The sequence below is a fragment of the Cyphellophora europaea genome (assembly GCF_000365145.1).
Source record: "Cyphellophora europaea CBS 101466 unplaced genomic scaffold supercont1.13, whole genome shotgun sequence".
Classification (NCBI taxonomy): Eukaryota; Fungi; Ascomycota; class Eurotiomycetes; order Chaetothyriales; family Cyphellophoraceae; genus Cyphellophora; species Cyphellophora europaea.
The window spans coordinates 224,315-246,589 of NW_008481801.1; the positions used below are offsets into that span (position 1 = coordinate 224,315).

The 22,275-nt window shown below is 55.7% G+C and overlaps 11 protein-coding genes across 11 annotated transcripts; 4 read left to right on the forward strand and 7 right to left on the reverse strand.

The window, feature by feature from the left end:
• Positions 1 to 23: 23 nt before the first annotated feature.
• On the reverse strand, positions 24 to 1,309 carry HMPREF1541_10533 (uncharacterized protein; the record flags this gene model as incomplete). Its single annotated transcript, XM_008715204.1, has 2 exons — positions 24 to 1,175; positions 1,247 to 1,309. 2 exons carry the CDS (start codon positions 1,307 to 1,309, stop codon positions 24 to 26), a joined length of 1,215 nt encoding a protein of 404 aa, XP_008713426.1.
• A 759-nt stretch (positions 1,310 to 2,068) lies between these two features.
• Positions 2,069 to 3,988, forward strand: HMPREF1541_10534 (uncharacterized protein; the record flags this gene model as incomplete). Its single annotated transcript, XM_008715205.1, has 1 exon — positions 2,069 to 3,988. The coding sequence occupies one exon, from the start codon at positions 2,069 to 2,071 to the stop codon at positions 3,986 to 3,988; it is 1,920 nt and encodes a 639-aa protein (XP_008713427.1).
• Positions 3,989 to 4,843: 855 nt separating this feature from the next.
• HMPREF1541_10535 (eukaryotic translation initiation factor 3 subunit D) lies at positions 4,844 to 6,689 on the reverse strand (the record flags this gene model as incomplete). The annotated part of the gene is made up of 2 exons (XM_008715206.1): positions 4,844 to 6,435; positions 6,482 to 6,689. 2 exons carry the CDS (start codon positions 6,687 to 6,689, stop codon positions 4,844 to 4,846), a joined length of 1,800 nt encoding a protein of 599 aa, XP_008713428.1.
• Positions 6,690 to 6,879: 190 nt separating this feature from the next.
• On the reverse strand, positions 6,880 to 8,400 carry HMPREF1541_10536 (uncharacterized protein; the record flags this gene model as incomplete). The annotated part of the gene is made up of 5 exons (XM_008715207.1): positions 6,880 to 7,393; positions 7,441 to 7,989; positions 8,032 to 8,119; positions 8,169 to 8,255; positions 8,304 to 8,400. The coding sequence occupies 5 exons, from the start codon at positions 8,398 to 8,400 to the stop codon at positions 6,880 to 6,882; spliced, it is 1,335 nt and encodes a 444-aa protein (XP_008713429.1).
• A 1,388-nt stretch (positions 8,401 to 9,788) lies between these two features.
• Positions 9,789 to 10,815, forward strand: HMPREF1541_10537 (uncharacterized protein; the record flags this gene model as incomplete). The annotated part of the gene is made up of 2 exons (XM_008715208.1): positions 9,789 to 10,305; positions 10,355 to 10,815. The coding sequence occupies 2 exons, from the start codon at positions 9,789 to 9,791 to the stop codon at positions 10,813 to 10,815; spliced, it is 978 nt and encodes a 325-aa protein (XP_008713430.1).
• A 54-nt stretch (positions 10,816 to 10,869) lies between these two features.
• On the reverse strand, positions 10,870 to 12,184 carry HMPREF1541_10538 (uncharacterized protein; the record flags this gene model as incomplete). Its single annotated transcript, XM_008715209.1, has 3 exons — positions 10,870 to 11,644; positions 11,769 to 11,911; positions 12,032 to 12,184. The coding sequence occupies 3 exons, from the start codon at positions 12,182 to 12,184 to the stop codon at positions 10,870 to 10,872; spliced, it is 1,071 nt and encodes a 356-aa protein (XP_008713431.1).
• Positions 12,185 to 12,777: 593 nt separating this feature from the next.
• HMPREF1541_10539 (uncharacterized protein) lies at positions 12,778 to 14,942 on the reverse strand (the record flags this gene model as incomplete). Its single annotated transcript, XM_008715210.1, has 4 exons — positions 12,778 to 13,613; positions 13,660 to 13,870; positions 13,932 to 14,514; positions 14,755 to 14,942. The coding sequence occupies 4 exons, from the start codon at positions 14,940 to 14,942 to the stop codon at positions 12,778 to 12,780; spliced, it is 1,818 nt and encodes a 605-aa protein (XP_008713432.1).
• Positions 14,943 to 15,815: 873 nt separating this feature from the next.
• Positions 15,816 to 16,463, reverse strand: HMPREF1541_10540 (uncharacterized protein; the record flags this gene model as incomplete). Its single annotated transcript, XM_008715211.1, has 1 exon — positions 15,816 to 16,463. The coding sequence occupies one exon, from the start codon at positions 16,461 to 16,463 to the stop codon at positions 15,816 to 15,818; it is 648 nt and encodes a 215-aa protein (XP_008713433.1).
• A 658-nt stretch (positions 16,464 to 17,121) lies between these two features.
• HMPREF1541_10541 (YjeF family domain-containing protein) lies at positions 17,122 to 18,132 on the forward strand (the record flags this gene model as incomplete). The annotated part of the gene is made up of 1 exon (XM_008715212.1): positions 17,122 to 18,132. The coding sequence occupies one exon, from the start codon at positions 17,122 to 17,124 to the stop codon at positions 18,130 to 18,132; it is 1,011 nt and encodes a 336-aa protein (XP_008713434.1).
• A 125-nt stretch (positions 18,133 to 18,257) lies between these two features.
• On the reverse strand, positions 18,258 to 18,911 carry HMPREF1541_10542 (uncharacterized protein; the record flags this gene model as incomplete). The annotated part of the gene is made up of 3 exons (XM_008715213.1): positions 18,258 to 18,393; positions 18,444 to 18,679; positions 18,735 to 18,911. The coding sequence occupies 3 exons, from the start codon at positions 18,909 to 18,911 to the stop codon at positions 18,258 to 18,260; spliced, it is 549 nt and encodes a 182-aa protein (XP_008713435.1).
• An 885-nt stretch (positions 18,912 to 19,796) lies between these two features.
• On the forward strand, positions 19,797 to 21,995 carry HMPREF1541_10543 (uncharacterized protein; the record flags this gene model as incomplete). The annotated part of the gene is made up of 1 exon (XM_008715214.1): positions 19,797 to 21,995. The coding sequence occupies one exon, from the start codon at positions 19,797 to 19,799 to the stop codon at positions 21,993 to 21,995; it is 2,199 nt and encodes a 732-aa protein (XP_008713436.1).
• Positions 21,996 to 22,275: the final 280 nt, after the last annotated feature.

Sequence of the window (22,275 nt, forward strand, 5' to 3'; positions counted from 1 at the left end):
GCATCGTACGCTGTGGAAGACCTTTACTTGTCCAGGTAGTGGAGACTGTTTCTAGGTTGTGTGAATTTGCCACAATGGGCGTGTGATGCCGGAGGTGGCAGCGCCCGTTTTTCATCTTCGAATGCCTCAAGTAAAGTCATCAGCGGCAGAAGAAGCATGAAAAGGGGAAACACTTGGCCAAAACCCCAACCGGCCTCGCCGCCCATGATTGGCTCGCAATCTAGATAGCCGGGAATATCTGCCGGATGTTGAAGCAGTCGCTGACCAGACCTCCAATCGTCGGTGAGCCAATGTACACCAAGGCCAAACCACGTAATTTGGAACGCTGATTCGAACAGCGTAGATCCGAAGAAGTCCCATAGGTATTGCAGCCCGTCCAATAAGCGCCGATCCAGCTTCACCAACACTGGACGAGCCGCATGCTTGACTTGGCGCCAGGACTCAGCAGTTGGCCCTAGCAGGTAGACCATGGTGCTTGAGTATGCCCAGCTAAGCAAGACGATATTGGTGATCATCCATTGCTGCGGTGACCCACCGGCCTCCGAGGTACTACCAGGCCAGCGAAATGCCGTACACGATGCAGGACATTCGAAGTAAGAGTACATCCAGCGGGATCCGCTAAAGATGACGATCGTCAGCATCAAAGCGAGCATAACGCTCATGAGCACGAAACGCGTCATGCGCAGGCCAAAGTATGCCCCGAGTTGTGATGCGTGTCTTGCCTGCAGAGTGGTCGAGGCTGGGTGTGACTGCTCCTGCTGCTCGATCCATGCGCGAATGAGGTGTAAGCTGAGCAGGTGCGAGTTGTTGGATAGCCAAGCGAGATCTTGTATGATGTTAAAATGATACGTCGACAGCTCGCCCGTAGCCATGCGAATCAAAGCGGTGGAAATCACTGCCAAGCCAGATACCAGCTGGGTGTCGCTCAATGAGAGGGCGAACCTATAAAAGACTTGGAACCAGAAGTCCTGACCATATGGTAGTTTCATTGTTGGCATGTACTTGGCATGAAGTCGATCAATATACTCGGTCCATCGGTCATCAACTCGATTGTATGCGACAGGTTTCGCCATCCCAGGATGTGGTATCGGTTGCGGTCTCTTTAGATCGAGAAACAAGCCAAGGAGTGAAGCGAGGACCGTTAACGCCGAAGCGGTGACAAACGCGCCTATGACCTGTTGGTTACAGTCAGTTGACGAGCACTTTCTCGTGGGCAAGAAGTAGGAGCGAGTCATTACCCCTTTACCTGCAATATCTGGATCAGGTTGAAGGCAGCCGCAGCCGCTGGGACATCGGAATGGTAAATCATCTTGTTCCCAGGACGGGGAAGTCATGGTGCTAATGAGAGAGTCTCAAACCTCATCCGATAGTTTTTGGCCAGCAGACCATCGATATGAAATTATAGGCACTCTCGTGTACTGACGCCAATGACGTAGTGACGCGCTGTACCGTTCAACGCCATCTCAGAATGGTCTGGTGGGTAGATGGCAGCCCTATCGTCGCTTCTTGATGGGCGAAAAGCCTAGCCTGTGCAGATAAAGTGATCGACAACGAGTAAAAGGAGGAGCCCTGAAAATGGACCATCATGGCAGGCTCCATATCATCCACAAGGACGGTGGTGAGACCACCTACGGAGCTTACCTGATCTATCTCAGTGCTGGCTGATCTTGAAATTGAGTGCCTATAGTGTGACCCAGGGAGTGATTCTTCGCGTCCGGGGACTACTGGCACGACGCGGATGAAGCTAAAGGCCCGGCGCCGTACGCCACGGCAGTGGGGCCCCCACCGGGCCACGCCGGGGGCGGATCTTACATTTATGAATCTTGGCCCTCCGCCACGACCAGGCCCTCCTCGTATCTTAGTCATGCGCTTATGCGACGTGCACCATCCTACTTCTCCTGTTTCCTGATCGCATTCTCCACGATGGCTATCCCCAAAATTCCAGAAGCATCATGACGATGTTCCCCACGTGGCGGCCGTGTCAACATCAAGCGCCCTCATAGGCCTTGACCTGCGACGACACCAACGATGAAGACTATTGGACCCATGCCGCCATTGCCTCTACACAATGCCTACTATACCTCCAGACGCAGTCACATCCTGGCGATTGAAGCCGCCGCCCTCCAAACCAACCAAGCCCAGGATCAGGGCCTGGACACCCAAAACCAGAACTGGTTGCCTAACCTGTAAGCAACGGCGGGTCAAGTGCGACGAAACCAAGCCGAAATGCAAACGCTGCATCAACGGCAATTTCCGCTGTGAAGGCTACGCCGACGCGAAGACGTGGTTATTCGAGTCAGACTCGCTTCCTTCGAAGTCCCCAAGTACCTCGTCTTCTTCAGACTCGGATTCTGCATCGGAGAATCAAGCGCTGACCGTCATTCCATCAATCTTGGCCAACGAGGTCGGCATGAGCGAACGGAGGTCTCTCAAGTACTTTACTGAACGGGCGCAGCCAGAGCTGGCCACTTTCACCTATTCGGCAGCCCACTTCTGGAACAATATCATCCCCAAACTCTACCAGACCAACTCTACCGTAAGGAGTGCTGTGATTGCTGCGTCATCTCTTCATGAGGCGACGCGCCATCGCGATGCGGCGTCAATGAGCCCGGCAACCAACCAACTGTATCTGAAGCACTACTCCAAGGCCGTTCAAGACCTGACGAGGCAAGACTCGCCGCCCTCTCGAGACATCATTCTGATGAGCTGTCTGATATTCCTCACCTGCGAGAACCTACTCGAGTCAGCCCCTGGCGTCCTCATTCACCTTCAGGCAGGGCTCCAAGTCCTACGTGAATGGCACAATACATCCAACACCCATCCAACAGGCGCCGCTGATTCCGTATCGGATGTCCTCCTCAACTACCTAGAGCCGATCTTTGCGCGCCTTGAAGCACAGTCCTCGCTCATCCCCATCATCCCCAACAAGATCAACTTCAACGCCTACGACCTGAACTGGAAGAAGCCCGACCTCCCCAAATCTTTTGCCAACCTCAACATCGCTCGCAACTGTATGCACGACGTCATTCAATACTGCTGGTTCCAGGGCAAGCAGTCCACCGGCCTCTTCCTCCCCTCCAACCCTGTCTACCGCCACTTCCTCTACCAACTAACACAATGGGACGTCATCTTCACCACCTCCTTCCCCAACCACGACTCCCCCACCTGGCCCTACTACCGCACCGCCACCGCCCTACGCATCCACGTGCAAGCCCTCTCCCTCGCTTTCCGCCAAGAAGGCTTCCAGGACCCGACCTGGATCGACAGCCAGTACGACCACATGGCCTCCATAGTCGACAGAGCCGAAGACATCATCCTCGCGGGCCTCCCGCCCCGCAACAAACTGACCTACGGCTTCGACGACATCTGGACGCACGACTTCTGCCTGCAGCCGCCCTTGATGCTGCTAGCCTTGCACTGCCGGCACCCCCTCCTCCGGCGCCGCGTCGTGCACCTCAAACGCCTGCACCACTGCTGGTACGATACCAACGAGTCCTACATGGCCTGCAACTCGGCGCGCATGCTGCAAATGGTCATGAATATCGAGGAGCGCGGTCCGCTCGAACCACCTCGCTCCGACGACAACGAACACGGATGTTCCCTCAACGAATCCCTCCCTCCTTCCTCCTCTTTCTCCTCCTCCTACCCCGACCCGAACGCATCCGCAAAAGTCTCCACCGTCCCTATCGCGCACCGCATCCGCCCCCTCCGCGTCATCCTCAACATCCCCTACAAGGTCGCCCTGGAATACAACTACCTACGCGATCCGCCCCCAAATCCACTCGACCCGCAGCAGGGACGGGGCAGCGTGCTGCTGGAGACCCTCGACGTTCCAAGCTGGGCGCCCCCACCGATCCCGTACGTCGTGCTGTTCCCCTTTGCGGAGATGATCGTGCACGGCAATTTTCAGGGCATGATTCGCCCCGTCAGAGAGCATTGTCTGTGTCGGAGTCTTGGGGGGCCGCAGGAACGGATGTGGCGGGAATAGGGAGTAGCAAACTGATTTGAGACCTTCACGGGCGGACTTGCTGCTATAGCAAGAGAATGGTTCCATGAGTGACCGGCGGGCGGCGGTTTGGGCGGGGCCGTATGTGTATTGCACCGTGGATTAAAGCGAGGGGACAAAGGGGCGGAGCTGGGTTTGTGCTTTGTGCTTTTGTGTCAGCAGCAAGCCCCCATTGCGAGGATTCGGGAAGTTACGAAATCACTTTTATATGTCTAGTCAGCGGGGCGCAGGATGGGAGGGGCATAATGATATCTGTGGTTTTTGTTCATCGAGAAAAACGAGACATGATGAGCCTGGAGAGATAAGGAGGGATTTTGCAACACACATATGGACAAGACATGCAAATGAGAGACAGACACACACACACACACACGTCACCCGGCCGTTTAGTCGGGGGGGGGGGAGTTGGATGAATTTTTGGTTCATGTGCTTTTTCATTCATGGGTGACGGGCTTCCCTGTTGCCGCAGGGCGTCTCAGTACTAGCAGCGATATCTATCGTAGAGTCTGAAATGAAGCATCACCCACGCACTGGCGATGTGCAGCTACTGCCAGGGAAATGCGCATCACAGTGGTCGGTCGCTTCGTGCTCATGCTCATGCTGATGCTCACATATGCTTCCACGTATGCTTCATTTCGAATGATGATGCAGCTTCAAACAACACAACTACGGTCGCGCATGCACCACTCTGTAGCGGCAGACGTTGTTGCGGGGGTCTGTCCGTCCGTCTGAACGCGGTCCGAGACCACGAGTTGTGCTTTCACCGTTCATTCCTCTGCGCAGCCCTGAGCTGCTCACTGCTGCTGCAGCTCTACATGGCTCCATGTGGTGTTGCAGCTACTCGTCATCCGCCTCCATGCCCGCCATAGCGCCCTCGCCGTCATCCTCGTCAAACGTGTTGAGCGGCACCTCATACAGCCTAATGACGCTCTTGTTGGGGTCCTTGACCAGCACATACTTGCGATCCTGGCCTTCGTCCGTGCCATCATCGCTGATCTTCATGACCAGATCCACGATCGTGCGCACGATGCCCCAGCCATTGCTCAAGCCCAGATTCATCTGGCTCGCGAACTCGCGCGGCTTGTAGCCGACGACGCCCAGGATGACGTGGTTCTGCGCGGACTTGGGGTTGGCGCGCGACACGAAGCCGAGCTTCATCTGGTCGGCCTTGGCGAGGATGGCCTGCGTGGTCCAGCGCGCGAGCTTGCACGAGTTGTTCTTCATCTCGGTCGCGACGACGGCGCCGCGCTGCGAGTTGAGTTTGGAGCGCCAGTCGAGCGCGCCGCCCGCGCCCTGTGCCTTGTGGTCGAACTCGTTGAGCGCCTTGATCGTCAGGAACTGGTCTTCGCCGCTGATGTTGTTCTTGACCACCGCGTCCAGCTCCGTGCGCACCACCAGGTGCAGCGGCTCTGCGTCGGTGGCGAGCGAGAGGTCGAAGCGCCGGTACTTGTAGGCTTTGGAGGCCAGGTGCTCGTCCGGCTGCGAGGAAGGATCGTGGAAGGGGTTGGCGTGCGGGAGCTCGAGGCGCTGCGACGGGTCCGAGGAGCGCACGACTTGCATGGGGAAGAAGTGGTTGATGCCTTGGGCTTCTTGGGCGAGGTTGAAGGGTGTGTTGATGCTGTCGGCCTTGACGCCCGTCTGGTTCTGTTGCGGTGTGCTGGAGGTGTCGGCTTCGAGGGGTGCGTCGGCCGCGTTCTCGTTGACCGTCACGAGGTCGATGGACGAGTTGACGCGCTTGTCGAGGAAGATCTTGTTCGCATGCTTCAGGATCACAATGTCCCAGCTGTAGACGCTGCGCGTGGCGCACATGAGCATGGAGAGGATGTCGGCCGTGGCGAAGATGGTGGCCTCGTCCTTCTCGGCAAGGTCTTGGATCACCGGGTCGGAGGAGGTGGTGACGTTGTAAGCGGTGCCGTCGAGGGATTCGTTCAGCTTGCGCTCCGTGCTCTTCACCGGCGGCTTATCGTAGCTGCGGTCGTAGTAGTAGAGGAAACCGTAGCTGTCAATGTCATCGCCATCAGATGTCTCGAGGTTGAGTTTGTTCAGACGACTGAATTCAATCTCCTCCCGCATCGTCCAGTCCGGCCGAATGTTGACAGAGGCATCGCGATTGCGCTGCGGCTTGTCATAGTCACGCCAGCCGAAACGTCGACCGCCTCGGCCTCGTCCACCGCGGTTGTCGTAGTATTGGTTTTGCTGCTGACCGCCACGTCCACCCTGGCCTGCACGTTGATAGCCACCGCGCTGAGGCCCGCCACGTTGAGCAGCGCCTCGCTGGCCGCGTCCGCGGAAAGTCAATGGACCCCCTCGGCCGAAGGCGCGAGTCTTGGTGGATGTGCGGGTGTTGTCGACGATGGAGAACGAGGATTCGTCTTCGGCAACTTGAACAGCGAAGATTGACGAGGTGCCTGCGCCATAAACTTGTTGATCTGACCTTATTAGCGGAGTAAAAATACCAGAAGACGTTCGACTGACCTCTGAAATTGCGGCCGTACTGTCTGCCACCCCGATCTCTTCCCTCCTTGCCTTCCTGCGTCCAGTCGGCCATGCGGCCCAACTTGTCGCCTTTGGAAAATGGTGCGTACGGAACGCCATCAAGTGTGGTGGATGCGGTCGTTTCGGGACCCCACTCGTCGCCAACGCTCAGTTGGCTGATTGTGTCAGCAAGACTGAGGCCGGGCATATTGGCGGTATTGGTAGATGGGACAGTGGTCGTAGTCCGTGGGCGGGGAAGCAAGTCATTGAAATTCGTGCACTGCAGCGACGAATATTGCCGGACCCACGCCAAGATTTCGCGGCCAAAAGCGGACTAGTTGGGGCAAAAGTTGTCTACTATGGTCATTCACTGCCTGGCCAGATGGCAGCCAGCTATGCTATGCGTACATGTCGTCGTCGATACCAGCGGTATACTCGTCAAATTCTTCATACATTTCGGGCTTGGTTGCGAAGATGCTCGAAAGTGCATCGCGCAGCTCAAAGTCTTCCATGACCGCTCCGAAGCCGTAGCACCGCACGTTGCCTTTGATAGATTCGATCATGCGGATCACATCATCTCTCGTAAGAGTTTGATAGTTTCGATGGCCTCGCAGGCATTGAAGTGCCATCACCGGCGTCACTTGCCCGCCGGGAATGGCGTGCGAATCTCGAATCACCGCGCTGAGATTCAGCAAGCCGTTCAAGGCTTCGAGGGTGCTCGCATCTGGCATCTTATGCTCGTAGGTTGGCTCAAGACCACCAGACGCGGATGGCACAGAAGCGATATGGCTTGGTGGTGGACAGGTGGCCATCAATGCATGGCCAGAATACAACGAATTCTCGTCATCGTCCGGCGAGGCAGCTGATCGGCGCACCAGAAATTCATCATGATCTCGACAGGTGTGTTCCAGTCTAGATGATGTCAGCTGTCTTTCTACCCCCGACGTGTTGCAACTTACTGCAAGATGAAATCGATGCCCAGCTGCGGGTCCTTCTCGAAAATTCCTATCGGCATATCAGGCACCCCTTGGTGCTCCAGCTTGATGGGGTTATACGGTGAGTATTCCTGAACCTCGGGGCCAGAGGGGGAGCTATGGTGCGTAGCAGTGCCGGGCGAGTGTCCGACGCTTAACGAGCCCCCGTTGGCGTACGATGTGTCACGCATGGGAGAGTAATTGATGGTCGATGAAGGTCCGGTCGCCAGGGTCTGATAAGGATGGGGTTTGACCGACATCGGGTTGGGTGACAGGCTATTGCTGGCATCTCGCTTGACTTGCATCCCCATATTGACCTTGCGTGCCTCAAGTTCGTTCTCATACGCGATCCCGTGAGCGGCTAGGACCTGACGCAAGATGTTATTCTCTCTCCGCTGCTCCTGAATGACGAGGTCACGCTCCTGGATTTGTGTCGTCTTATCATTGGTGTAGTTCACATAGGCTTCTTTCAGGCGCGAAAGCTCCAATTCAAGAGCTTTGATATATTGCTCCTTGCGTTCTCTGTGCGTCCTACTAAAGTGAGTGAAGAGGCCAGGAAGTGACGATGACAACTACCTCTGGGCCTGCCTGTTGAGTTCCTGCCGCCTTGTCTGCGCCGGTTTACTATCTGGTTTCGGACCGCGTCGTTTCGCCGGCTGGCCGTCTTCAGGATGCGTGAGTACACGTTGACTAAGGCGAAGAAATCAACTCACCCCGAGTAGTCTTTTTCTGCATGCCCTGGAAACCTCTCAGATAGCCCATGCCCAAGGAATTGGGGTCTGGCATGCCATTGTCTCCGTCTTGGTGGGTTAGTATCCCTACGTTCTGGTCGTCAATCGGATACTCACGCGCTGATAGGGTGTAATCATCAGGAGTGCCCCAGGATTCAGCCCCAGGAGTTGGCATGCCATGGCCTGGGATTTGGCCCCCAGGTAGTCCAGCCATGTTGCTCAAGGGGGACTTTGCGAGATGGCAAACAGCCGGTGGTAAGAATGCTGTCAGCCTGAAATCTCGAGTAGTGGAGAGGTCGCAATGTGAAGGTTGAGTACGTGGTGCGGCGTGATGTCAAAAATCAGTCCAGTCAATGGCACGACGAAGCGGCGCGTGGGCTCGGATTGCTCTTGGTGCTGTCCACACCTCAAGAGGGTAGGAGGCGGACGAAGACGATTTGGAAGTTGATATGGGCGTTGCAGGCCGGGAGGTTGAACGTTGAAAGTGCTATTTGAAAGGCGGGCAAGGTTGGGGCTCGTTCCTAATCGCGACTGTGCAACGCGACGATCGCCGGCGGGAGGTGCTTGTAGAACCAGTCTCGTGAATACCGGCAAGTGGCATACGGCGGGCAGAAAAAGCTATCCCCGCGGAAGTGGATGAGGGCGGAAAGAATGCTGACAGGCCGGGCGGATATGTTGATCCGGTAGGCACGCCACCGTCCAGGTTTGGAGGGATTTTCGTGAACTTGAAAGACGGCGGGAAGCGGAACTGATGAAAGGTGGGTAGGTGTACAGAGGTTCAGATGAAGGTGTGCGGTGCGAAATGATGTGCGGCTGGGGAAACAGGGTCGCCTAGTCGCCGAAGCTGCGTGTCACAATTGGCCAGGGGGACGACAAGAAGCGAAATGGTCGTATCGGGAAGACAGGGATTGTAACACGTGAAGGGTCAGGAGTCACTTGGATCGTAGGTTTTGTGCGAGGATGGCCGCAGTAGAGGGCGGGAGCCAGGATCAGGTGTGTGACGACGATGGCCAAGCGCTATCAATAAGCAGCAACAGTCCAGGCTCGCTAGCTGCTGCTCTAAATCCCCAAAAGACGATCAGATAAAAGCGTCCAAGAACTAACGACGTCTGTGCATGCAAGTCGTTGAGTGCGACAGGCGGAAGACTGTGGGCGGCGAAGAGCTGCATCTCGTGGCAAGGTCCAGGCGTGCTGAGCGCTCTGCGGCCGCTCCGATTCCATCATCAGCCACTCTGTACTCTGCTCTCCTTGGCCGCAGCCCCGTGGCTCAGTGTCTTAGGTAAACATGTTGCTAGTATTCCGTTCTAGAAGTGCAGGACCAAAGAAATAACGCCTATGGGGCCCGCCGGCCCACCGGGACTATGGGGACTCATTAGCTAGTCCCCCCGTACCTGAAGGCAGTCCCCGGGTGCCCCAATCAGCACTTTCTAGGTGCGCGTCATGGACTTGCTAGCTACGCCCCCATCCTGTCGCTGTTGGGGAATTCGCAGTGCAATACCTGGCAACAACAGCGGTGGTGTCGAGACCGCAACAATTTCTTGCCACCAGCTACATTCTCCTTTTCCCCTCCGACGGCTCTTTCTGTGCTCTGACGCTCCCGCCATGACAGTCCCGACATTACTGAAGCCCCTACAGCCCCGCGTCATCCTCTCTAATCTCCGAGCGGCAGCCATCTTGGCTCCATGGCTCGTGCATCTGCTGGGCAGTGACCTCGTACTATCACTTTTGCTGCCCATATCTTTCTTTGCGCCTACCTTTGCATATCACCTCTCGTCCAAGATCGCGTTCTGGGTATGGATCGGCATCCAGTCTATTTTCACCAAATGGAACAAGGCGCGCATCACCGTTTCGGGGGACAAGTTACCACAGCATGAATCGGCCATCGTCGTCTGTAACCATGTCTCGTGGACAGACTTCTATCTCGTCCAGCAACTGGCTCTCAAGTCCAACATGCTCGGCTACTGTCGCTACTTCGCAAAGCAGCAGCTGAAGTGGGTGCCATTTCTGGGCTGGGGTCTGTGGGCCACGGGAATGCCGCTCATCTCCCGCAATTGGGAGCGAGACCAGACAGAGCTACAGCGGGTATTCCGGGGTCCCAAACAGTATCGATGGCCCATATGTACCACCCTTTCCCATTATCGTCGGCTACAAACACTGACGACCAGTAGGGCTTGTGAGCTACAGCGAGGCTACACGCTTCACTCCGCAGAAATACCTGGAGACGGTGCAGTGGTGCAAGGAAAAAGGCAAACCGGTCCCGAGATACACTCTGTTCCCGCGTACCAAAGGCTTTGTCGCGACGGTCAAGGAGCTTCGGCAGTCCAGCAGCATTCAGGCCGTCTATGACTTGACAATCGCCTACGCCCACCAAGGCCATTTCCTAGAAGCGCCGACGATGTGGGACTCGCTGTCAAGGCCGAACCTCGATCGGGACTTCCAGCTGCACGTTCATGCCGACAGATTCGACATCAAAGACTTTGCCGACAAGTCGGACGATGAGCTCGCGCAATGGTTGGAGGATAGATGGATGGCCAAGTCGAAGAAGCTCGAGGCTTTGCAAGAGGAGCTAGACACTTCGAAACAGTGGACTGACTCCGTGGACGAGCACGCCACCAAGAAGTCACTATAGCATCTCCGAATCAGCATACCCCAAAGTGCCAACCAGCATGGCAACGGCCACAATCTACATCCGACTCTTCTCCAACCCCTCCGTCTCCTCCACACGATACACATACTTGACTGCACTCGCCTTGCCCTCCCTCAGATTGTTCAACCCCTGCCCCACGCCCCCCAACCCGCCCGGCACCACCTCATACGGATGACCCTCGAACCAACCCTCCCTCAACCCCAACGCAAACGCGCGGAACCACACAAACGCCAAATCCGATAGATCATCCGGCACGCCGTGCGCGGACCCCACGGTGGTCAACGTCTGCTTCACCCCCTCCGGAATCTCCGGATGCTCCCTCCCGGGCAACACCGTCGTGATACTTCCCTCTTTGTCATCCAGCACCTTGCAAATATTCCCCACGCTGCCCTTCTCACTGACCGCGTCAAACGCGTACATCAATTTCCCACCCTTCGGCACCGCCCCCCTAATCCCCGCCACCACAGCCTCGTCGCCCGCCCGGTAATCGAGCACGACATCCCCCTTCGCCGGCACCAGCAGGCCGCGCACATAGTCCATACCGCGCCCTGCGACCGCGATGATGGGGTGCACGTCCGCGCGCACCAGCAGCTTGATGGCGAAGGCGCCCACCGCGCTGGCCCCGCCGTAGACGACCACGCCGCCTTGCGAGGCGAGGGCGCGCGCGGGGTGGACTTTGGCCCACGGCTCGGGGAGGCCGAGGCGCGCGTAGAGGCCGACGGCGGCGGTCATGGCCGCGAGGGGGATGGTGGCGGCGGATTCGAGCGGGGTGGCGGGTGGGACGGGGAAGGTGGTGTTGGCGTAGGCTAGTCTGTAGAGGGGCGAAGGCGGTGAGAGAGGTTAGCTTGTGTGTGTTGGTGGTTGGATTTGTATGCTGGTGGGTCTCGGTGTGGTGTTAGGAGACGAGAAGGGACGGGCAGGAGCTGCAGACATACGTGTATTCGGCAAAGGCGCCATGAGGCGTGCGCATCTCATGGAAGGCGGCGACGCGGTCGCCCACGTGGAACTCGGTGACGTCTGAGCCGACGGCGTGGATGTAGCCTGCCACGTCGTCGCCGGTGTTCTGCGGCTTAGGGGCCTTGGACGGGTCCTTGGCCATCTGCGCTGAGATCACGGGATACCTGCCGATGAAGAACGAGAGCGTGTTAGCTAGAAAGTGATCTGAGAGTCAAGGCCGTAGAGACGATAAAGGCAGAACAAAGGAGCGAGCATACTTCCAATCCTTGGGGTTCGTGCCGACGACCACATTTCGGATCACGACCTGCTTGGGTCCCGGCGTGGGGATGGGGACGTCGTGGATGTTGGTGATGAGCTTCTTGGAGGCGTCAACGGAGATGAGGACTTCTTTCATGTTGGCTGAAGGTGCTGTGATTGTCAATTGCCTCGTTTGTTGCTGCCGGGTATGGGAGGCAATCGTGCGTGAATCGGTACGAGAATCTGCCGATAGCTTCCTGGTAAATATATTTCCTTGCGGACAGGTAACAAACAGTGATGTTTTACGAATTGTGGCCGAGTAGAGCGCAGGCCTACGAATGCAATGATTACTGAGGAGGATGAGCATCTATCAGCACTCGGAAGAAGCATGAGATGTAGATATGCAATCCACGGCCATGTGCACGCCATTCTCGAGGTGGAGCTAGGTCGGTAGCTATTCAAGCATTGCCGGGAGTCGTGCGAACCGAGGTTTCCATGACGAGACCCTGAGAGCGACGTGTGAGGGGTATACCTATACCAGTGTATTTATCGCTGCTCAGATATATTGTGTGGTCATTGCGAAACCAGCTGTGTTTACTGACGCTGAGTATGTACATCGCGAGGCAGCTGGTCCGTGTTGGTGAGTTTTGTGATGCTCCCCGCACAATGCATGATCGTTCTGCACTCCCTCGTTTCCATGAGGGCCAGCCATCTGTAGACTGCAGAACAGATCTTGTCCTCGACCATGGATCACAGCCTGTCCTGCACACTCACGACACTACCTCGGCGCTCCACTCTCTCCCTGACTTCCTCATCAACGATGGGCCCCTTGTACACTTTTCTGCCTCGAATAAAGTACCAAACTATGCTAAAGATGATCACGCCTCCGGTGACAACCACGCTGTAGTTCATGGTACTCGCAGTCACCGGAGTCGCGGGTGGCCATACGCTCCAAAAGATCACAAAGATCATATACACGCACGCATACGCGTTGTTGATGGTGCCCAGAATGCCAGGAACGTGGAAAGGTCCCCAAGACAGCGGCGCAGTCTCGAGGGCGATGGATTGCTTGTGTTGGTGGTCAATGTCGTCAGTAGCGGGGTCTGTGGCAACGATTTTCTTGACATCGTCAGTCGCTGCAGGGTGACCGCCACTGTGGTCGCTCGGACTTTCCTCTTCGACTGAAGGGCCGGTCTCGGGATCGTAGCCCTGGGTCTCGACCGGCCGTACGTACGGATGGACTTGTCCCTTCGTACGGCGATACAATAGCATCGCTGCCGGTAGGAAGTACGAGCTGTAGAATCCGGTAATCGTCAAGCTGACCACGTCGTTGAACGCGACGGAGCTGCCAATGTAGATCAGGTGCAGCAACCCGGCAAGCCCGGCAACAACGCAGACAGCGATGATGGGGACTTGATTGTGCTTGGCAACTCGGGACAGAGTGGAGGAAAAGGGCGTGCCATTATCACGCGCAAATGACCAGGTCATGCGTGAAGCCGTTGTAGTGATGCCAATAGCACAGGCCCAAGTGAGCGACAAGACAACCGCGCCCATGGCTGTTGCACCGGCACGCGAGTTGACCGCGTCTATCTGATGTCAGTCGATGTGTGAGCTAGGGCTTGGTAACCGTACTCATGAAGATCTGTATAAATGGATAGCCGGTGGCAGTCTCCAGGACAGAGTCGACGTCGCCAATGCAGAAAAGCAAAGTCAACATCATTGTAAAACCGACAGCACCGTTTATACACATGCTTGCAATGATAGCTCGCGGGATGTTGACCGCCGCTTCAGAGACTTCCTCCGCCAGGTGGACAGATGCATCCGCGCCAACAAACGTAGCAACCTGAAACCGGGTCAGATTCACGGCCGGGGAATTCTTCGCAATCTTCGGCCAGGAAACTTACATTTCCAAGAAAGCCAACGCAGTATGATAGACCTTGAGTAGGCCAGCCACCTTCATTGAGCGAGGTTGCAAAAACAAAGTGGGCCGAACTATGAGGCGCAAATTTCCAGAGAACAGCCACGATTGCCACAAAGCCGGCCAGGTGGAAGACGATGATGAAGATTTCGAACTTGGGTAGCATGCCTGGGACGACCGAGTTGACAAGGACACACACGGTTGTTACAAGCCAGGCCAGCATGGTTCCTTGCCAGAGCTTCGATTCGTAGTCTGGATAGTCCAAGATCAGAAGTCCCTGCAGAATCGTGCCAGCAAAGAGACATTCAGTGGCGACAGTGGCAACCCAGGCTAACGAGGTGAGCCATCCAATCACATAGCTGCAAAACACTTTCCATTTTGGTGCGGCGAGGATGTAGACCCAGTAGTACTGGCCTGCAGCGATCGGTGCCATAGAGGCCAACTCGGAGATGACAGTGTAGACCGATAGAGTCGAGGACCAGGCAATGATGAAGCCATAGACGAGTCCGGCGGGGCCGCCATTCTCAAATCCTTGGCTGAATAGTGCAAGAACTGTTTCCCATGTGATACTATAGATAAGGGTTAATTGACATCAGAGCAGTCAAAGAAGCAATTAGGGGATATGGAAAAGGAGACTGTCGAGAGCACAGCTCTTGCAGTGGCGCAGCTCTACCGCTCCAATGCAGAACAAAGACAGCTTATCGTATATGGCTCGGGACGATTGAGGAACCTGCAGATTGCTGAAGCATAGCAGATAGCATCAACTTACTGTCGAACGGTCAGTACAATTCCGTACGCAGAAAGGTTACAAGAAGCGCAAGTAGTCACCCACGTTCCATTGCCCCGAGAATATGTTCAAGGGCTCAACACTCACCAGCTCGCACACAGCAAAACCAAATAACGACCAGAAACCGAAGCGGCGCTTAAGGACTTGCTTCTTGCCAAGGGCAGCGAGTACATCGCTATCGCGCGTGGAGGTGGGTTTAAGATTGACCATTGTGGGATGCGGTAGATTCACGTGAAGCTTGTCGAGGCCGGTGTCACACGACGATGCCGAGGTTGGTGCTTCTGGGCCAAATCAAAAAGGATCTGAGACAGGCAGGTAATGGTGGTGAAGTGCAAGATCTCTTCCGATATTCAGCGTCTATGTAGACGGGCGGTTGAGAGTCCGTCGAGTAGTGAGTGACGAGGGAGAGAGAGCAGGTTTGATCTGAAGAAATTGGAGGAATTGTCGGCTCGTGTAAAGCAGGAGTGGGGCAGAAAGGTTGCCAGCGATTCGGAGAGAGCAGATCTGGTAGCTCAAGGCGGCCCGGGACTGGGACCGTTGACTTCGGATTCCTGCTCCACAGCTCAAGCTCAGAACAGCGATATGGTTTGAAAGCTATATTGACCGTGTCAAAAAGTCGAACTTCGAGCTGTTCTCTGTCTGCTTGAGGAGAGCAGTGGGTGAATTTGACGGGAATGATGCCGGAAGCAGGTTCGGCAGGCTTGCAAGCTATCAGGCTCTGCTCTAGCGCGTGCTTAGGCGTCTTAGGCGTAGTGCTTGTCACAGCTAAGGCGCCGGTTGAGAGCGAAGCTTAGCGCCACCAGGTGCTTGTGCTGCCATGCGGCCACCCCGCAATACAAAGTCGAGAACGTCTGCTCGCCGTTCCTGAGCCCTCTCTGTCCATGCTAGAGACGCTTAGAAACCAGTCGGTCCAGAGCATGTTTTCGAATCTTTCGGTAACATGGAAAGTGGGTTGTGGCCACCCTCTCCCGAGTCAGTGCTGTCGCTTCGTCGAGCACACTCTGTACGCTCCGGCAGCTACACAAGAAGTCGTTCTGGGCCTTTGCGATGTCTGGAAGCGCCGAGCTGTGCATGCAATATCGTCTAAGGCACTTTGCGCACAGGCTGGAAAGTAAAAGCTATTGACGATTGCTGGACTAGATTCTGCCATCCACGAAACATGGCGCAGACATTGATGCCAATGGCCTCGCCTTCCCGAAGCCGGCGGAAAATGAGCTGAATGTATGGATCTGGATCGTCGTGAAACCATTCGACACGGTGCATCTTGTCCTCTTTGCTAGCGTGGACGTTGGTGATTATTCTGCGGCAGTTCTGAAGGGTCGGTACAGATGTCTGGGGTAGCAGCAGACCAGCTTCGAACCATGTCGAGGAGTTTTGGTAAGTTCCATGGTTGGCCTTGTCCCAGCTCCAGCCCTGGTCATGGGAGGTTACGGTAAAGATGACACTACGGATTGATGGTCGGTGGATGTGAGACGGGATTGGCGTGACTGCGTGAACGATGCCTGAGTTGCGTTCGCTCACCACCTGGCTGCAGTCGTTGGCGACAGCGGCCGCGTGTGCGCGGAAGCCCGCAAGATCGATGATATTGGGGATGACATCTGGCGGAAGTGGGAGGTCCCTCAGCAGTAGGGCTACTTGGAAGGCGTCTGCTCCGCTACTTGAGACCGACAGCCTGTCGACCTGAGTTTTCTTTTTCGGCCAGATCGCGTGTATGGAAAACTTGCGAAGCATGGAGATGAGGAGGAATTAGTGGCAGTGTACACGACCAACGGCGAGAAGGTAAGTAGCGGGCGCAGCTGATAGACTCTGCGAGCGATGACCGGCTGTCAGTGTTATCATCTCACCTTCTGCCGGCGATGCCGCTGTCGCTATTTCGTGTGCGGATCCCCAAGTGATTCCCCCAATCTCAGGCTGCTTGAAGCCAAACGTCCAGGCGCCATCGGCTGTGGGTAGGGTCACGATCTTGGCGGTCGAGTTCCGGATCGGCATTCCGATCGCCTGGGGCTGTCTCGTACCACCTGTTCCATCTCTTAAAGTCACGCTGTCTGTTCTGGCGCGCTGGTTGAGCTTTTAACAGCGAGTCTGTAGCAGAGAGCTGCTACAAAGCTGCAGAAGTCCATCATGCTACTTGATGCCGACATTTGCGCGCTTTCCACTGCGTCGAAAGCCCAGGCTGCGAGTGCTGCGGCCGTTCGCTTCTGACATCACCGCAGTGGGAATCACTACGCTACGAGAATACATACATCACTCTCCCACTGATCCTTGCACAAGAATAACCAACTGCTCTGTGCCGTCTACCTCGTCTTCCCCTCTCCTGCTTTTATCTCATACCTATCTGCGCACCACCATCCCAATGACGACCGACAGTACCAACTCCGCGCAGCCCAGTATGTCCTCTGCCTCACGCGCCATGCTCTCCAAGGTCCGCCGCCTCGTGCCACCCATGCTTGAACACTTCCACAAGGGTCAGCTAGGCCGCGTCGCCGTCATTGGCGGCTCCGCCGACTACACGGGTGCGCCATATTTCAGCGCCATGGCCAGCGCCCGCCTCGGCTGCGATCTCAGCTACGTCTTCTGCGAGCCTAGCGCAGCCCCCACTATCAAGTCATACAGCCCAAATTTGATGGTCAGTCCCATACTGAGAAGCGTGGCAAGCATCAGCCAGACCCAGAAGGACCATGGAGCAAGTGGAGAGGAGTTGGCAAAGCCCATTCTAGATATGTTGCCGCGGCTACATGTGCTGGTTATTGGTCCTGGCCTTGGGCGTGATGAAGTCACACAAAAGCAGGTAAAGGCTGTGATAGAGGCGGCGAGAAAATCAGATCCGCCATTGCCTATGGTGTTGGACGCGGATGCTCTCTGGTTGGTTCAAACAGACCCAGACCTTATCCGAGGCTACAAAGAGTGTATCCTGACGCCGAATGTGGTCGAATTTGGGCGGCTTGCTAAAAGCGTCGGCTTGCATCAATCGAGTGGTGATGCAAGTAAAGTGTGCCAGGAGCTAGCGGATAAGTTGGGTGGGGTGTGTATCATTCAAAAGGGACCCGTTGATTACATCTCGCAAGGTCGGGACACCACAACCTCTGATTTCGAAGGTGGCTTGAAGCGCTCGGGAGGGCAGGGCGACACTCTGACCGGATCACTGGGTACTTTCCTTGCGTGGCGACAGGTGTACCATGAGGGTTTGTGGGATGTTGGCGACGAGAAGATGGACCGTGCGGAGACGCTGCTCGTGGCAGCCTTTGCTGGCAGCGCCATTACGCGGGAGTGCTCGAGAAGGGCATATCAGAAAAGACAGCGGTCCTTGCAGGCCAGCGACCTCACAGAAGAGGTGCACGAAGCGTTTTTGAGCTTGATTGGCGAACCCACCGAGCAACAGGACAAGAAGAGTAACCTGTGAAGAGACAGGAACACATGATACATGGCTGCAGGTTTTCAGATAGGTTAAGAGCATCCTTGTTTCTTTGATCGGGGCTTGCTGCCCATATATGTACACCGCCACCCGTTGCTGCTCTTCTTCAACGTCTACCGTCTTTGTCTTGCGGCATCTGCAGCATCGGCCTGCTTGCGCTGCGTGTCTTCGTAATGCTTTATCAATGTCGACAAATCCGTAGTGCCCTCTCCTGCGACCACGTTGATCGGTGAGCCGGCGTTCAATTGTCTATTGAGATGTTAGAAGGCCTTCCTCAGCGCTGTAGAAGTGGACCATACTCTGGGTATCTAATGGGTGGTCCCTCGACGGTCCTCGGCGTAGTCTTCAGCACGAATCGGTCACTGATAGCCTGCTGAAGCGCAGCGTCGTGTAGATTGCTCTGCTTCCCATCGATGTCGTCTTTCACGGTCACGAACCCCTCCACGAAGCGGCGTACGAAATTATTGGGATTGGAGGCGACTTGGTAGGACAGGTAAAAGGTGGGTGTCGCGGCCAGGGCGATGTAGAAGCCACGCTGTGCATCAGGTCAGCTGCTGCCACGATCCAGCCTTTGCACTCTTCTGACTCACGCCAAAACCTTCGTTGCCTGAGGCGTTCCCTCCGTCAATGTGGTATGCGCTGGCACCGTGGCCATGAGCGTCATGGCCGTGGGACTCGCCGTGGGAAGCGTATCGCCGGGACTGGATACGTGTAGATTGGCGCAACGAGCGAGCTGCAGCTCTCGCCCCTCTTGAAGCGGAACTCATGGTAACCTGTGCTGCAAATGAGTCTGCTCAACAACTGACCTCTGCCACGGCTGCGGCAACGAACGATGTCGAGAGAGCTTGGGCTTGGCGCGGATCAGCCCGAGAATTGCAGCGATGTTGATTGGTTGGTCACTCAAAGCCGAACGAGGCCTTCTCATCCCCTTCTAAAGGCGCTTGAACAGTCATTTGTGCCTCCTAGCCCCAACCTATCATGGCTGGCCACATTACTGCATTGGCCAGGCTAACACATTACCTACGTATGCCCACGTTGATCCCTTGATGGTTCATGCAACCAGATGGTGCCAATGCAGCGCTCGGAAAAGCCTTTGCATCACGGTCGGGCACCAACTCGCCAAAATTAGGCCTAAGCACACACTACAGGGAAAGGCCTTCATAAAAAGGTCAAGTATCTTGCCCATCTCCTTCGCTTCTCTTCCTGTTCCCTGTTTCCCATCGATAACATGATAGACCAACCTTGCACATACAAAATTCCAAATCGCCGCAATTCGTGTAGCATCACTTGTCAGGTTCAACGACCGCCGTGAGGACACTTCTGATCGAACTTTTGATGCCCGAACGCGAAGCTATCCACTTACTATCACAAGCCACAGCAGCGCTACCCCCATGTCAACAACTATGTATCAAACGACGGCCAAGCCGCGCGGAAGGCGGGATTTCGACCCTGTTGATCCGCAGCCGCTCAGCAGAACCTCTAGCAATGCTTCACAAAGATTAACGAAAACGTCCTCAAGGCCGCTGGAAGACTCTTCATCTCAAGTCAAGTCTAGATCACATTCGCCGGCGCTCTTCTGGCAGCGAAACAAAACAGCTGATCTAACTGAACCCCGTGATTCAATCACAAATCCGCCAAAAGGTTCCAGCACAATGGGCGAAAGCCATGAGAAGCCAACTGGCACGGCCCAGGAGAATGTGGGCTGGGCAAGAAGAGATTCCGAGCGCCTCCAGTCGTCTATGCCACCACCAGCTGCTGCCTTCTTTAGCAAGGCAAAAGGGCCAGATCAGCCAGGATTCCGAAGGTCTCATTCACGGTCCCGTACTCGGTCCCTTACGCAGTCGATGATTGCCCGAATGCAGCCAACAGTCGCGGATGCCTCGGAGGACGAAGCGAAAAGCCCTGGCGCAAGATCGAGTGCAACATCGCTCGAATTGAATAGCGCTAACACTTCCGATATTGGCGAAAAGCTCTCCAACAAGGCAAGTGCTATTTCGGCCGCCCCCCAATCTCACGAGGCCATTGGAGAGCCACTAAAAGCATTCTACTCGACACCAAACGTGGCCAGTGATACCACGACCTCGCCGCCCCAACGCCCCGTAGACTACCAAACCCAGTATGCCACTTACGGCTATCCTGCGGTGCCGGGTAGCTTCCCATCACCTCTTCAGCGTGGCGTCGACACACCAACTCAGAACCGGCACTTGGTTGCAGGCTATTCTTCACCGCATCAACGACCGACCGACTCGCGTGGCCAGGCGCCGCAGGATCTGACACCGACGCCGACTATATCACCTCCGCTCTCGCCGCGACTTGTGCACCAGCAGCCTATGTATAGTTCTCCTCCAGTACCGTACCATTACGGGTATCCGCCGCAGGTCGGCCACGGACAGGGAATGGCAACGGGCTACTATCCTGCGGTCGATCCGCAATACATGCCCAGCCCCCCGATGACCCAGCCAGACGGTGCGAGAACATCTTCGGAGAGCAATCAGGACGAACATCAACGCGATTGGCACAAAATAACGGGTGTTCTTCCGGAGCTGAACCGCATTCTTGCTCATTATCAAGATCAGAAAGGTCAGGCCTCTAGCAAAGACTCATTCGCCAAGCAACTCGACTTTCAGCGTACCCAGGAGATGGCCAGGATCCGTGTGGAGCTTGAAGCGAACAAGGAGGAGTACGAGAAAGTCATCCAAAGATTAGTATCCGAGTCGTTCCAGTACAAGCGTGACATCAAGGAGCGTGATGAAAAGATCAACAAGATGCAAGCCATGATTGACGATCTCAAGATCCAGCAGGAGGAGTTTCGAGAGGTCAAGACCAAATATGAAGAATCGACCGCTCAGCTCGAAAAGGCCAGAAACGAGCACGGATTATTGTCTTCGAAGCACGATCAGACTAGCTCCGAGCTGCAGTCCCTCAATAAAACCTGCGAAGCTTTGCGGAAGAAACATGACGAAGTCGTAGCCGATGTGCAGTATCACAGAAACAAGTGCCAGGAGGCCACGGCGGCAGCGGACCAGGCAAGGCTGGCAAAAGAGGATCTTGTCTCGGTCAAGATGAGGCTGGAGGAAAACCTCGAAGATATGCGACGCAGGCACCATGGCCGCGAGGAGAAGCACCAGAGCGATCTGAAGGTTTTGAGGAAGGAACACGATGCAGCTTTGGACGCCAAGGACAAGGAGAAGCATAACGCTGCTATGGAACACAAAGGCATTGTTGCAGGCCTCTCAGCCGAGTTGACGGGCCTGATGGAGCGACATACACGATGTAAGAAAGAGCTTGAAGCCGCTCGGACCAGCACTGCCAGCGCAGAGAAGAAGCTGGAAGATCGCACCAGAGACATGGAGGCACAGGCCACGCACTACCGTCAACAGATCGATGCCAAGAGCCGTGACATGGAGGCCCAGGCGTCGCAATATAAGCAGCGATTGGAAGCCAAGTCCAAGGAGATGGGAGAGCAGGCAACCTCTCATCGACAGCAGCTAGAGACCCAGTTGGCCTCGCTCACATCGCAGCGGCATCGAGAGCTGGACACGCTCCGGGACGAACAGGCCCAAGCACTGAGACGATTGCACCAAGACCAGGAAGCGGAGGTCTCTCGCGTGGCCGAGGAAAACGCCAAGCAAATGCAAAAGGTGCACACCGAACTGGATAGCCAGAAAGACATATTCGACCAGTACAAGAAAGAGACGGATGACTTGAGAGCTGGTCACGGCGAGTTAGCAGCAACTCTAGTGGCATGGAATCGACGGCAGCAGGAATGGCAGGCCGAGCAGAACAAGCTCAGCAAGGTGTTGGAGTCCCTTGGCCTGACTGCGGCGACTAGCACGAAGGAGGAAGCGTGAACCTCCAGGATACACTGTATGATGCCTGAGAAATGGCAAACCCTGGCGACGGGGTCGTTATACTGTATGTGATCTGATCACTTAGATACAAATAAGGCAGCGATACAAAGATGGCAAAGGAGTGGGAAATGCATGAGGACTGAAGGGGCCGTCGGCATAGCGTTAGCATGTAGTCTGTAGCGGGCGGATTTTGTGTGTATTGAGCATTTTGAGCGTTCTCTAGTTGCAGCGTCTTGGTATAGCAGATTCCTAATTCAGGAGGACGTTCATGTCGACTATA